This window comes from Schistocerca serialis, chromosome 4 (assembly GCF_023864345.2).
Source record: "Schistocerca serialis cubense isolate TAMUIC-IGC-003099 chromosome 4, iqSchSeri2.2, whole genome shotgun sequence".
In the NCBI taxonomy this organism is placed as follows: Eukaryota; Metazoa; Arthropoda; class Insecta; order Orthoptera; family Acrididae; genus Schistocerca; species Schistocerca serialis.
The window spans coordinates 69,698,515-69,714,504 of NC_064641.1; the positions used below are offsets into that span (position 1 = coordinate 69,698,515).

General features: G+C 40.1%; 1 protein-coding gene across 1 annotated transcript in view; it reads right to left on the reverse strand.

The window, feature by feature from the left end:
* Nucleotides 1-780: 780 nt before the first annotated feature.
* LOC126474072 (probable NADH dehydrogenase [ubiquinone] flavoprotein 2, mitochondrial) overlaps nucleotides 781-15,990 on the reverse strand; it is a 57,947-nt gene continuing 42,737 nt past the window's right edge. The window contains exons 4-7 of the mRNA XM_050101481.1: nucleotides 7,775-7,962; nucleotides 6,410-6,617; nucleotides 3,729-3,805; nucleotides 781-960 (exon numbers count right to left, since the gene is read on the reverse strand). Coding sequence (XP_049957438.1) covers nucleotides 867-960; nucleotides 3,729-3,805; nucleotides 6,410-6,617; nucleotides 7,775-7,962 — 567 coding nt within the window. The 3' untranslated portion in view covers nucleotides 781-866. The remainder of the gene's footprint in view (nucleotides 961-3,728; nucleotides 3,806-6,409; nucleotides 6,618-7,774; nucleotides 7,963-15,990) is intronic.

The window sequence follows — 15,990 nt, forward strand, 5'->3', positions numbered from 1 at the left end:
ACATTGTCTTTTGGACCATATAAACGAAACAAAAGGCATAAATATGGAATTAAAATGAACACACTGAACAACCCAGATGGTTTCATAAATACTTCACTTTGTATGTGGGGATGCGTGACAATCTGGGTGGAAAATCTCATGCTGAAAAGGTCATTCTGCATTTGTTGGAGGATAAGCTGCTTGTTGGCCACCTTATTTTCATGGAAAATTATTACAAATCCTCTACATTAGCTAAATCTGTATCGAACCTGAAAACCGATTGCACTGGGACTTTAGGGGTGTTCCTCCTATTTAACCCTAAAGAAACTGTATATGCAATACTAAGTAAAGGAAATAAAATTGCTCAATTTTTGCAAGCAGTGATGATCAGAAAATGGAAGTTAGTAACAATTTCACAGAATTTCATTATAAAAGAGAACAAGTGATGAATACATACCAGCAAATAATCACAATGCCAATTGTCAAATACAATGTGAAAATGTCTGGGACTGATAAGAAAGACCAGATGCTGTCATATTATTTATGTGAACAAAAGACCATCTGCTTGTCTAAGAAACTATTCTTCCACACAACTGCCTTCATAATTCTTGCTTCATTTGTGGTCACATGAGAGAGAGAGAGAGAGAGAGAGAGAGAGAGAGAGAGAGAGAGAGAGAGAGAGAGAGTGTGTGTCCATCCTGGAACTTACATTACTAAAGTGAATACTAAAATAATAATAAACAGGAAAGCACCTAAAGATCCAAGTAAATAACAATACCAGTAAGTAAAACATAAAACATGTTACCAATGCAGGACATCTATTGTTACCAACATAAAATATTTATTAATTACATACACTTTTATTTAAATCATTACTTTAACACAGTTCAGAGATCTGAGCGCACTTTAAAACCAGGGCCTGGAGGTTCTCCCTTTAGTGATGTGAGGCCACCTGCTGGTTCTGCAGCATAACGGCCACTCCTGAAATATAAAATTAATTGGAATAGCGTGATAAACAGCAATAAAGGTGCAATTAATCAAAAATCTTTGTTTTCACAGGAATATATTATCTGCTCATGCAATAACTATCATATGTTATTTATTTGTAATTTCTGCTACCAGTCACTTTTATTTGTTTTATGTTCAATCAAACATAATACAATGCATTTAGAACATAACATATACTGCAATAAACAATGGATATGATCCTTCACTAATTAATACCATGTCACAACAGATAAAAAATAAACTGAACAAACAACATCAAACTACACTCACAACTGACAGTGCCCCAGCAGTCAAATATGTAAAAATTCCATATCTTGGAATGGTATCTGACAAATTAGCAAGACTATTCAAAAACACAGTTGTAAAAATCAGCTTCAGCATCAACAACCACATAAGTAGGAAGCTTATTCACAATATGCAACCACCAGATACAATATTGGTGCATCTGGCATTTACAAAATTGCCTGCAGCAATGGAATAAATATTACATAAGCCAAACACGCAGAAATTTCAGAACTCAAGTCAAAGAACATTTAGACTGCTACAGACTCGACAAATGTAACAAATCAGCAGTAGTAACTCATGTTAAGGACACAGGCCACCCTTTAAAAATCCAAGACAACCTCGAAAATTTACACAAAATAGGAAAAAGTAACAGAGTGGATGTCATGGAAGAAATGGAAATTTTCATTCATAATACAAAACATGGAAATAACACTCTTAATGAGATAACCGAATTCAAACACTCAAATTTCTTCAACAGTCTGAAGCCAGTTCTAACTCAACAGATTCAAGATGTTTCAAAGTAAATAAACAACAACAAATCTGTCAGTACCAAGAATATTGATACAAAATATCGATAACCGATACTGACAAGGGAACCTCCCCATCGCAACTTGAACCAAGAACCTCTCATTCCGCACCTGCTTACGCTAACCACGGGACCACGGCACTCCTGAGCTCACACTATCCTTGATGTTGCGTATCTTGCACATGGACTACTCAGTTTGTATATTTTGCTTATTTTTTTCGTAGTTTCACAAAACTTCTTCCTGTTTTCCTGATTGATCTGTGTTCAGTTTTTCAAGGCCTATCCACTGTGCCAACTTATAACTAAATCTGAGGGGGGTGTAATGGGGAGGTTCCCTTGTGAGTCCCATGCTACAAGTCCGCCATCTTGTATTAAGTGCATAATGTTTAAATATTGAAACAATTTGTGCACTGAATTGCATTGAAAAGCAGTGACAAAAACAAAGTGCAGTAGTGTAACGTTACTCAACAGCTCTGCCATTAGACCAATGACGTAAGTGAAGCTACAAGGTGATAAAATCATAAGCAATCAACTGCCATATAAAAGCCTTTCGCATGATTTTTGCAACACACAACTGATGCAAAACTATCTGCATCCTATACAGGCTGTGATGTCATACATAACCAACAAGAAAAACCAGCACAAGACATCACTGGCATTGAGTTCTGGCCATCCACATCCCCCCGCCCCCCATATGCCACACCAGCCCCTACAGTAACGAACAATGGACAAAAAGTTCTAGGTTAATTTAGTTTAAGACAATTTATTTTTAAGCAACATTTCTATGTATGTATGTATGTATGTATGTTCTAAACATGTTTTATTATGTTTCATTAAACATAAAACAAATGAAAGTGACTGGTAACAGAAATTGCAAATAAATAATTATCCCACACAGTCACGGTTCTCAAATGTAGCATTATGGCTGAAAATAACGATCATATGTGTCTGGCAAAAGCTATATCAATATGATTGAATACCTGTCCTCAAAAATTTGAAACACTTATCATGGATGATAATTCAGTTTTTGTAACAACCTTTTTCTTCCTTTTATAAGATATTTTATGCTAACTGGTTATCTCAAATAATGTTATTGACAATGTAAGGAAAAGACAGATTGCTACTTACCATAAGGATGACTTACAGTGAATAATCTACATTTTCCTTATATTGTTGATACTTCTACCTGCAGTTTCCACTGGCAAATAAGTTTATGTTTGTAGCTAAGATGAACAGCTGAAAATTAACTAGAGAAGGGCTGATGAGATGTGCTAACTAAGAAACAATTGTGAATCTCTGGATTTCCAACAATAAAAAACAGTTACTCTGTCAACAAAGGAGAGACAGAAAGTAAACAAAACTTGTACAAATTCCATATTACTAAATGCACTTCTGGCTTCAATGAATCCAGTAAGAGAACTACACTCAAGAAAAATCAGAGTACAGGCAGAAATGATATGCACAGAACACAAGAAAGGTAAAAAGTGAGTGTGTGTGTGTGTGTGTGTGTGTGTGTGTGTGTGTGTGTGTGTGAGAGAGAGAGAGAGAGAGAGAGAGAGAGAGAGAGAGAGAGAGAGAGAGAGAGAGAGTGAGAGAGGGGGGGAGGGGAAGAGAGGGGGAGAGGAAGAGAGGGGGAGAGGAAGAGAGGGGGAGAGGAAGAGAGGGGGAGAGGAAGAGAGGGGGAGAGGAAGAGAGGGGGAGAGGAAGAGAGGGGGAGAGGAAGAGAGGGGGAGAGGAAGAGAGGGGGAGAGGAAGAGAGGGGGAGAGGAAGAGAGGGGGAGAGGAAGAGGAAGAGGGGGAGAGGAAGAGAAGAGGGGGAGAGGAAGAGAAGAGGGGGAGAGGAAGAGGAAGAGGGGGAGAGGAAGAGGGGGGAGAGGAAGAGGAAGAGGGAGAGAGGGGGAAACGGGGACAATAGCTTCTGAGAAAATACCTTGGTCCAGCTTTAGGCTGCTTTCCATTCTTGAGGTCATCCAAAATTTCTTCAGTATCTTTCACAGTTAGGTCCTCCTGTACACATAAATAAAATGCACAGCTGTTATATGTACAAGTAATTATCAGATATGAAAAAGGATTGACAGATGTGTGTATTCTCCAAAATCTTAAAGATCTGATCAACACAGGTACTAAATAAAGACTGCTCTAAGTCTCATGGAATGAAAATATTTTCCTCTTGGAGCAAAAGAAAGAGGGAAACTATTAGGAAGAAGACAAATAATTCAGCATTTGTAATTGCAACTAGATCCTAGAACTGCAGAGATATTGGAAGTGCAAGGTCAAAGATGTTATTCAATCTGTTACTGGGTATTCAGCAAGGTGGTGGTGTACGAAAATTCAATCATGCAGGACTTGCCAAAAATGATTTTCTTCCTGCTTTCTCCTGTGAAACAGATTTTTGAAGGCCATTCTCCCTTTTTCCACATAAGAAATAACCACATAACACACTGCCTCTACCACATCTGACTATTTGATTATCTGCTTGTCATCAAACACATTACCTCTCTGAATGCCAGTTTCTCCTATCTGCAGGGTCTCAATAGCACCCAACAATAATTTTACCAGTGCCCTACTAACTCCCAACAAGCCTTTCTTATGAATACAATAAATTACACTTTACAGTTTGCTGCTTTTCCTTTCAAGGTTATGTATACCACAAAATTTACAGCCAACAAATGGACACTCTGGCACCATCCTATATGTACCATCTTATGGGCTTCTGACAGAATCCTTTCCGCTCATCCACAACACAGTAGCTGCATTCAGCAAAAGTATATGCCATTCGTTGGAACTTCACATCTATCCTCATTCACAGAAATATGGCGTCTCCAGTTCCCAAACAGACACTGCATGTGAATAGGATGCAGTTCCTAATAGGACTGTGTAAGAGGATCTGAAAATGTTGAAAATTGTAGCATATTTTGAAGTTGGTTGCCCAACATCTCAAAGCATTTTTATGCTCTTTATATCACATTCAAAACCACTCTGCACATAACTGAAACATAAATTATTTCAATACTCTGGTGTATGTTTTCTTTCAATTGGCCAACTGATTTAGTGTTATTTCATGCAAGTTTTATTTTAAATGTCCACTTACAGAAAAATCATTACCATGTATGTTATGTGAATGAGGCAGCCACAAACAAAAATTTCCAAAAAGGTGAAGATAACCAGATATACTGGCAGTGGTTTTGAAGAACAATGGGTCAGTAATTCGACTACCAGAAACCACATACCATACTTTTTTTGCAGTACTTAACCTTATTTTCTTTATTAGCTGGAAGTATCTATATATATTCTCTGCACTCTACACTGAAGTGCATGGTAGAAAGTACTTCCCATAGTACAAATTTTAGGGCTTTTTCCCCATCGCATTCACATGTTGAACACAGAAAGAATGATTGCTTGAACACTTCTGTCTGCTTTGTAATTAATCTTATCTTCGCAATTTGTATGAGAGGGATATGAAGGGGGTTGTAGCACACTCCTAGACTCATCAGTTAAAGTTGATTTTAGAAACTTTCTAAGTAGGCTTTCACAGGATAATTTGCTTCTATCTTCAAGTGCCCACCAGTTCTGTTTTTTCAGCATCTCCACAATGCTATCCCTTGTGTCAAACAAACCCATGACCATTCATTCCACCCTTTTTTGTATACATTCAATATTACCTGTTAGTCCTGTTTGGTATGGGTCTGACACACTTGACTATTAGTCTAAGGTGGTTGGATGAGTATTTTGTATGCAAGCCTTTTAGTAAACTAACTGCATTTTTCTATTATTCTACAAACAAACCACATTTTACCATCTGCTTGACTTTTGACTGAGCCTAATGTGATTGTTCCATTTCATATTCTCGCTGATTGTAACACTGAGCTATTTGAATTGACCGATTCAATTGTGACTCACTGATATTGTCATCATAAGCTACTATCATTGTGAAGCGCAAAATTTTACATTTATGAACATTTAAAACATGTTGCCATGAACATTTAAAACATGTTGCCAATCTTTCCACTACTTTGAAATCTTATAAACATGTGACTGAATGCCTGAACACACAAAACATGGTAGGGTTTCTGCTATATCGACTTAAGGACATAATGACATTATATATGATGAACACCTGTCTGTTGCAAAAGCCTCCTGATAGATTTTTTTCAGGTTAAAATTAATTTTTTGCAAAATATTTACAACTGTTTCCAGACTTCAACTGAAAAATAATGCGTAAGTTTATAATTAGATAGATCAGCACTGGATTGCCATTTCATCAACATCTGAACACTTCTTTTTCGGTACTGGAGTTCAGGAACTGTTCACAAGAAATTTCACAAGTCTTCTCAAATGAACCAGCACAGAGATGCTTCAATTATACACACACAGAACTATAACTACACTTTCATTCACAGAAAGTCACATACTTTGCTTGAATATCTCACACTACGACAAAAAGACACTCACACCAGTATCAAGCAACAAATTAAGCTGTTACAATTAACCTGTCATAAGACTGGGCTAGTGGGAAACAATTAAGTCACAAGTCACGATGCTTATACTGTACATCGACAGTTACAAATACATGTAAAATAATGAAAAAATGTGAACCCTGATTGTACTTACATAATAGTCATCATTGACCTGTATCATGGGGGCATTCACACAAGCCCCCAAACATTCTACTTCTGATACCGTGAACATCCCATCTTTTGTCGTCTCCCCAGGTCCTACTCCTAATTTCCTTTTGATACAGTTCATAATATCATCAGAGCCTCTTAACCAACAAGGTGTTGTTGTGCAGACTTGCACATGGAACTTGCCAGTTGGCTGCCTGGAAAAAGAAAGCACATTTTATTACTCAAATGACACAGGAAAAGGAAGCACTCTAAATATTTTGAAGCTTTTACATGTAATGTTTATGCACACAGAGTGGAGGTAGTACACAACAGTCTAGCATAAATATGAGCCTTACAGATGTAAGAAATCACAATGTGGATTTATCATCCATTTATCATGGTGTTTTCTAGGTGTTTTCTCATACAACGCAACCTCTGAAACATAAGGAAATAGGTGTCGATGGCAAAAAAGGAAAGAAGAATTCAGTTCCCTAAAAATGATTCCTGTGGGCGGAGATGGTCTTAGAAGCTGGGTATTTCCTTGTAAAATCACTAGTGGGGCCATTTGGTGGCTGCAAGAACTGTAAGCAACACAAGCAAAGCTTCTGTTTAATAGAAGGAGAATTAAATATGAAAGCATTTAAAATAATTTGGGTCAAAGGACAAATATTAAAAAATAGGATGATCATGGAAGATTGAAGTCCTACAGATTAAAATAAGGTAAAAGATTGCAGAACAATATATTTTCATGGAAGTCTGACAAAAAGGTTCTATGTGGCAGACTAAAATAACGTGGGAGAAGGAATGAAGTGCATACATGTCAAACAGTTTTGCCACAATCAGAATTAAAATGACACTAACAAAACGTGAAGGAAGGTGCTGCTGAAAGACAATTATTGTGCCATTCAATAGTCTGACAAGATACGACAAAGTAGAAAGCTTATCAATGTTCAGTATTTTAAATGATCACCACCTCATTACCAATTGTTGTCCTATTAGTGAAGGTATGCTTTTGTGAATCTCCTAAAACATGTAACAAAGCACCTCAACAATTATAAAGGGGGCTACTGTTCAAACTAGAATCCAAAGCAAAGTACAATTTGCCATATTTCATGCATAATGAACTCCTGTGATCATGACAGTCTTTGTTCAACTTGTCCACATTTCACAAGAATTATTTACTGGTGTCCATTGAAGTTCATGTTTCTGTGAGGGTGCTTTCAGATGCTTAGTGACCAATGTGAACAAAAAATACTGTACAGAACTGGCCTCCAGTAACAACTTACATAATTATATCTAGTCTGTAGCAACATAACATGTCAGAAGAATGCAGCTCATTAACAAATTTACTCCTCTTGTCCTTCAACACTACCTCATAAACATTGTGTAGAATGTTGCAACTTCATAGACACGCATTCGTGGCATGCCAAGAAGTTCAGCAACATGGTGCATTGCTGAAATTGGTAACCATCCATGTTGTCGTTGTGCTAAGTCGAGCAAGGGAATGACAGCAGCTCTTTTATGTCCCTCAGGATAAATTGCCATTATGGCTTCTGCCCTCTGTGAAAAGAAAAAGAACATGAAAAAGAATATGGAAGATAAATATTTTAATATGACTGTAAAACACAAAACACACACACACACACACACACACACACACACACACACACACACACACACACACACACACACACACAGCAGATAGGAGGTAAAAAATCTACATCTACATTCCATTGTGAAGTGCGTGACAGAGGGTACATCCTTGCTAAAGTCAAGATCTGACAATTTTTATGCAGCTCCTCTTAGGAAGAGCTTCATTACAGATAAGTGCATCCTCTGCAAGAAGCCCGATTTTACTATTAATACTGTCTGCAAGGTCATTACTGCACAACGGGAACAGCAAGGGTCCCAACACTTCCCGGGGGCACACCTGAAGTTACTTCTATATCAGACAATCACTCTCCACTCAAGAAAGCATTCTGTGTTCTCTCTGCCAAAAAGTCCTCAATCCGGTCATAAATTTCTCTTGCTATGCATATGATCATACTTTTGACAATACACATGCAGTACCGAGTCAAATGTTTTTTGCAAATCAAGAAACAATGCATCTACCTGATGGCCTAGATCCAAAGTTTTCAGTATGACATGTGAGAAAAGTGCAAATTGGGTTTCACATGATCGATGTTTTCAAAATCCATGCTGGTTGGCATTGAGGTGGTCATTCTGTTCAAGATACCTTATTATGTTTGAGCTCAGAATATATTCTAAGATTCTACAACAAATTGATGATATTGGACAATAGTTTTGTGGGTCACTTCTACTACCCTTCTTGTAGATGGGTATGACCTGTGCCTTTTTCCATGAACTAGGCATGATTTTTTGTTCAAGGGACCTAGAATAGATTTTAGTTACAAGAGGGGCTAACTCAGACGTAAATTCAGTATAGAATCTGACAAGGATTCCTTTGGGACCTGGAGCATTGCTCACTTACAATGATTTTAATTGTTTCTCAACACCATTAACACTAATACTTATTTCATTCATCTTTTCAGTGGTATGAGGACTAAATTGGAGCAATTTTCCTGGGTTTTCCTTTGTAAAGGAAAATTTGGAAATGGAGTTAAGTATTTCAGCTTTTGCTTTGCTAACCTCTGTTTCAGTGGCTCATTCGCTTGGGACTAGGCAATAACTTTGGTGCCAATAACAGCCTTAAAATACACCCAGAAGTTCTTTGGATTTTGTGAAAGGTCTTTTGACAATATTCTGCAACTGTAGTCATTGAAGGCATCACACGTTGCTCTCTTGACAGCCAAATGCGTAACATTCAGCATCTCTTTATCTACAGCTCTCCGCTTTGTTTTACACCTATTATGCAGCAATCTCTGTTTCTTTAGAAGTTTGTTTACAGTGACTGAATACAATGGAGGTTCCCTCCCATTATGAACTGTTCTATTAGGTACATAGCTATCCGGTGCACAGTTAACTATTCTTTTAAACTCGAGCCACAGTTCCTCTACATGCTGCTGACCTGTGCTGAAAGTTTCAAGCTCCTTATTGAGATATGACATTACTGATATCTAAAAGGGCCTTTTTTCCAACCTCCGACAGGCTATAAATAAAAGACAAGTTCATAGAAAACTATTATTTTATTACCATACGTTTTGTACACTTACGGTTACTTTTCAACATAATCACCGAAAAGACTGAGACATTTATCGTACCTATGGACAAGCTTTGCACTATCCTCTTCAAAAAATGTTGCTGCCAATGATTTCAAAGGAGCATTGACATTGTTTTGAAGACCTTCATTGGTTTGTAAGTGCCTCCCTCCTAGCCACAGCTTCAATTCAGGGAAAAGGTGAAAGTCACTGGGTGCCAGGTCAGCTCTGTACAGCGGATGATCAAAAATGTTCCACTGAAATTGTTCAAAGAGCCACTGGGTTGTGGGTTGTGCCAGCAGTGTGTGGACGAGCGTTGTCATGGAGCAACACAATTCCTGAAGTCAGAATTCCTCTGGTGGTTTCTTCTCCCCCCCCCCCCCCCCCCCCCTCTCTCCGCAAATGTCGTAAAGTTTTACAATAAGCAACTGCATTGATAGTGGTTCCGGGCTGCATAAACTCTACAAGCAACACACCTGTTTGGTGATAAAACACAGTAGACATAACGTTTCTGTTGTTGAATATTTGTTTGAATTTTTTTGGTTTGTTTGGTGAATTTGGAGGCGTCCATTGCTGTGATTGTCATTTTGTTTCCCATGTGCTGTATTGGATCCAAGTTTCATCTCTAGTAACAATTGATTTCAAAAAGTGCTAATGGTCAAGGAAATTCAAAGCTGAGGCCATTCGGTGACTTTTGTGGGTGTCCGTCAACATTTTTGCAACCCAACAAGCACAAAGATTTTTGTAGCCTAAATGTACAGTAACGACAGAGTGTGCGACAGATCTTGAAATTTCAGAATTTCCATAGACAGAGCAGTTATGGTGAATGTACTGTTTTCTCTAACCATTCTGTCAACTTGTTCAGCTAGGTCGGCTGTAACGAAAGACTTGCGCTCTTGGCCCCCTTCATCACACATGTCATTTCAGCCATCTTTAAACTTTCGGCACCATTCACACATTAACACCATCAGTCTGAAGTCACTCGGCTCATTCTCCAATTAATTTCTGCTGCACAATTCCATTCTGCTTGCAGAAACCAAATTACACTTCTTTTTCACTCTTGGTGGGAGCAACAAGTAACTTCTTGTGTCTACAATGCAGAAGTATAAGTGACATAAGTGACAACTGGTGCTGCCCACCAGCACCACTTCTATTGGTTCAAATGGCTCTGAGCACTATGGGACTTAACATCTTAGGTCATCAGTCCCCTAGAACTTAGAACTAATTAAACCTAACTAACCTAAGGACATCACACACATCCATGCCCGAGGCAGGATTCGAACCTGCGACCGTAGCAGTCCCGCGGTTCCGGACTGCAGCGCCTAGAACCGCACGGCCACCACGGCCGGCACCACTTCTATTCCAGCTCTCTTTTGTGAACTTTCACGAATAGCTGTCTTGGCCTGGCACTCTCTTTCTTTAATATTAGAATCACATTCTGTGACACACTCCTTGTAAATATTGTTGCTTTTCTCTTAACCAATTGTTTAGTGGCATGATATGGAATTGCCTAATGAAAAATTATTAATAAAAATCACAAGTCTAGCTGTATTGTAATGTTTGTGTTATTAACCAACTGAACAGTCTTCAAAATTTAAGTGATAGACACTAAAAATCATCTTACTATGTCACCCTCTGGAAATGGTCTACATATTTGGAAGGGAAAGGGATGTTATACATGCCAGAAATTTGATTGGATCATGAAAGTATGTAGGAGTGGTAGATGCAGGCACTGAAAGCAATACTGATGCCAGAGATCAGAAGGAATTTAAATAGAAGTAAAAATATATGGGTCAGGCTGCTACACAGGTCATGGACAATGGCTCTTCTAGGGCTCATGGTAGTGAGAGAAACCCCACCCACATCTGACCCCTGCCAATCCAATTAAGGACAGAATAAAGAATGCCTTCCATCCAGGAGATTCTTAATAGTAATTGTGAGAAGGCTGCAAACCTAATGGACAGTAGTTTGAACTACAATAGTAAAACAAGATAAGAAAACTAATCAGGCCAGTAAGTGTGTGGGGCTAGGAGAGTGTTCCCAAGGACTCTGCATGCTACAAGGGCCCTCTCTCCCCACAGCTGTCCTACTCCCAACCCATTTATAGTCTAAGCATTAAAGAAGGGAACAGCATCCACTATGCATCAGAGCACTAATCCTGAAACAGAAAATAGGGTGCAACAGAAATGGAGCTAACCACATCTAAAAGCTATTAAAACAGAGTAAACAAGGGATGATTGAGGCAGCAGAGAAAGGAAGTAGGGTCGAGGGTCCCTCAGATCCAGCATGTGGCAGGAGACATCCTCACCTGATGATGTTCCATCTCCAAGTGAGGAAGGTCTAATGTATATCTGTAAATCCATATCTGAGATCATTAAACAGAATGTTGGATGAATAATCACTTCTCTTACCATACGGCCGGCCAGTTAATTCCCTGGGATACTCACATGACTTGGGACCTAGAAAAAGACAACTGAGCGGGCAGTAAGACTAAGGTCAAAGGGGTCATCTACAGCAGATACCAAAGGGTGAGAAGATGAACATTGACCAATAGCCTGGAGACTGCTCGACTGAATAAACACATATAAAAATGCAGTTGATGGAGGTCTGTTTAATAAAACATAAGGCTCTGTTAATGGCTATCAGCTCTACCATAAACACACTACACATTCCCAGCAACAAATGTTGACCACAAGAGATGTATGAGCATATCCTGTCCTATACATGTTTTTAAAGCCATCAGTGTAAATGATAGTAACACCCTGGTGGACTAGATGCTGAAAGGTGATGGGAGTGACAAACCTTAGGACCTTGAAATAGATTGCTCTTAAATCTTGGCCTAGGTGTTAACTAAGGGAGGGAAGGGGAAGAGGGGGAAATTCGTAAGGAAAACATGGGGTACACATTCTAAGGAGGTTAGGTGGAGGTCCTGGCAGATGATCTCAATGCACATTTTAACTTACAATCTAACCAGAGGGTAGGAGTCATGGAGTCAATGCACCTTGTATGCAAAATACGATTTGATATGTTGGCTGATTAGGAAATTATCTGATGATGATGATTGGAGAAGTGAGCAAGGGCTGGTACATTTGGAACTGAAGAGCAAAGATCTCCTTCAGCAAGGAAAATGTCTTAAGGGCCTAGTCCAGAAAGTGCCACTGGCCAATCTGATTCCATGATGAACTCCATCCAAACTGAGTATGCTGCTGAACCATAAACCCAGCAACCATATTCCAATACAGACAAGAGCAAGGTCCAGTAAATATGAAGGGGATTAGTGCGACCAGCACCCCAAGAGGTGTGGGCAAAGAAGTAGATCATGTTAAGTTTACACTTGCGGTTAGTCTAATTGGCAAATGTGGCCATGTCAGCTTGTGGGAAATCCAGGTTGGAATGCTCACAGTGAAATACAGAGAGCAGATGAAGGGAATTCACACACACCTTGTTACTTAATATGGAGATACAACAAAATGCAGGTACACGATAAAATAGCATACTGTAAAACATTACAGGTACTCTCCTCAATGGAGCTCAACAACACATGAAAGGGTCTCATTATCTTGCACTTGCATTATCAAAGTGAGGGCCCCATGGAGACCCTGCCCCTTCGGGAATGCAGTGAACTGGAGGAAGCAGTCCCCAGAGGCTGTATCTACTGACATCTTCGTGCAGGCACACTTGACCAACAGTGCCACAGCTGGTTGCTATGCAGGACATCGCTGGGCTGTTTCTTGATGAGAGAGAAGCAAAAGAATGTGATGTGATCTTCACCCCCATCTCAATACAGGTAATACTGGCTGAGGTAGGGTGGAGGTCAGTGGGGGCAGCTGTGTTGCAATTGCCGATCTGTCCTGAAAACGCCAAGCTGCGATGGGGAAATCCTAGGCTGTAGAGGTAGCTGGGTAGTGGGTGTGGTGCCATTAAGCTCTGTTTGCATGCTTAAAGGCAAGTGTTTTGTCCTAGGCGCTTTGTGGTTAAGGAGGAGCATCAGTCGATAACTTTTATGTAATCACAGAATTTGATGTTACTGAGAGAAAAAATAATCATACTGACCTAAGTTTGTGGTGGAACATGCATTGCATTCTGTACATGTTTGTCCACTGCTGATGCTGTGAGGGTTGCTGTCTCACACATGTAGGTCATGTGGAAAGATTCCTGTGGCCAAGTGTTCTCAAAGGCAGCTGTGTATAAAGTGGCAAACTACTGGTGGAGCCAGGTACAGACTCTGTGGATTTCTTGCATCAAATCTGGAGAGAGATGGAAGTGACAGAGGAAATCTGCACCCAAATACAGCTGTTGAACAGTGGCAACTGCCATGGAAATTTGTCATGTAGGCCAATGTTTATGTTGCATGTGACAGTTCCACAAAGTTTGATAGGACAATCATTTGTCATATGTAGTTGGGTGGCAAGTGTATTAAGCTTCATTGGTGGTTTCTCCCTGGGGATGGAGCTCGCTTCTGAGCTGATGTCAGTCAGAAAGTATTGATTTTTGAGTGCTAGCACAAAGAGTTGGCCACTTTTATTTAGAGGCGGGGTAAAATTAGTTTGGCCCTCATATTGGAGCTATGGATATCATTTTCATATGCTGCTATCTGGATCATGTCTTGCATTTGGGTGGTTGCACTGCATCGAGCAGTTGCATGCCTGTCACCAAAACAAGAGTTGAATCAATACCGCCATGGTCACGACAGTCCAACTGTGTGAGGAATGTTATTGTTCACCATGGGGGAGGTGGGCACAGCTGGCCAAAGGGCAGTGGCCTCACAGTGGGGCCTAATCTCTCCCAAGTATGCAGAATGCATCACGTTAGCTGCTAGCGGCTTCAGACAGCATGTCGTGCTGGGAACGTGCTGGTGATGGCCATTGTTTGGTAATTTACATGTTGCTGTTGCTGCACGACTGCGAAAAATCTACCAACCAGGGCAAATTTGCATTCCATCAATTCTCTCTCATGCAAAATCATTAACATTTGTATCTGTGGTGCCCACAACATAACATCTGACATGAACAATGAGGTGATAGATGCAAAGAGATGTCTCAAAAGCTGCAATGGCATTCTGTTGACATGTGTATCCTTATAAATCACTGATCATAACTGACACACTGCCAGTGGTGCAATGGCTCTTTGGCAGTATCAAATTTGCCATTAGCCTGATGCGCCAACTGACATCACTGATAATGTAGGTTGGTTGGTTGTTTTGGGGAAGGAGACCAGACAGCGAGGTCATCGGTCTCATCGGATGAGGGAAGGATGGGGAAGGAAGTTGGCCGTGCCCTTTGAAAGGAACCATCCCGGCATTTGCCTGGAGCGATTTAGGGAAATCACGGAAAACCTAAATCAGGATGGCCGGACGCGGGATTGAACCGTCGTCCTCCCGAAGATGATGTAGGTGTGGTCTCCTATCGTGCTCAATAAGTTGACAAACTGGGAAGTGTAATTGGAGATGCCATGACTCTGTAGGATGTAGTCAATGGTTGCAAACTATGTTACTCAGTGCTCCTATTGGAATGGCAGTAGTTTGGGATGAAAATGATGTATATATGCTCTACAAAACTTTTATTGTTGATGTGCTGGGTTGTGTGGTCTGGGGGAGCCAGTAGATGAAACCCCTTAGACTGTGTAGCACGGATGACAAACCAAGAAACATCTCGCACGGCTTTGATAGATAGTCTCGCCTTAAGGTTATGAATGGATTCAACTGGATCATGCCAGACAGATGGACCAGTAAAATCACATGAGTTGCTACTGTGTAGACCTGAAATAGTTGGCTGAATATTGCCTAGTTGATGCGAGGAAGCTCTGAACTCACCACCAAAATCAATGACGAGGTCACAAGTCATTATACATTGCTCGTGTACACTTGCACCCCTATTGTAGACCAGGTTTGTGAAGCATCAAAAAGTTCAAAGTTGTGGTAAGATCCTATGAGACCAAACTGTGGTCAACAGTCCCTAAGCTTACACACCACTTAATCTAACTTACGCTAAAGACAACACACACACCCATGCCCAAGGGAGGACTCGAACCTTCAAGGGAGGAGGTGGGCTGTAAAGTATCCTGTTATGGGATAGTGCACGCAGAAAACAAAAAAGAGCCAATGCAGCACTGAGCAAAGGAAGCTGATTTTTACTTGCAGCGGTGTACCATAGAAGAGGGTAGCGTTCCAAAGGATTGGAAAAGGGCACAGGTCATCCCCGTTTTCAAGAAGGGACGTCGAACAGGTGTGCAGAACTATAGACCTATATCTCTAACGTCAATCAGTTGTAGAATTTTGGAACACGTATTATGTTAGAGTATAATGACTTTTCTGGAGACTAGAAATCTACTCTGTAGGAATCAGCATGAGTTTCGAAAAAGACGGTCGTGTGAAACCCAGCTTGCGCTATTAGTCCACGAGACTCAGAGAGCCATAGACACGGGTTCACAG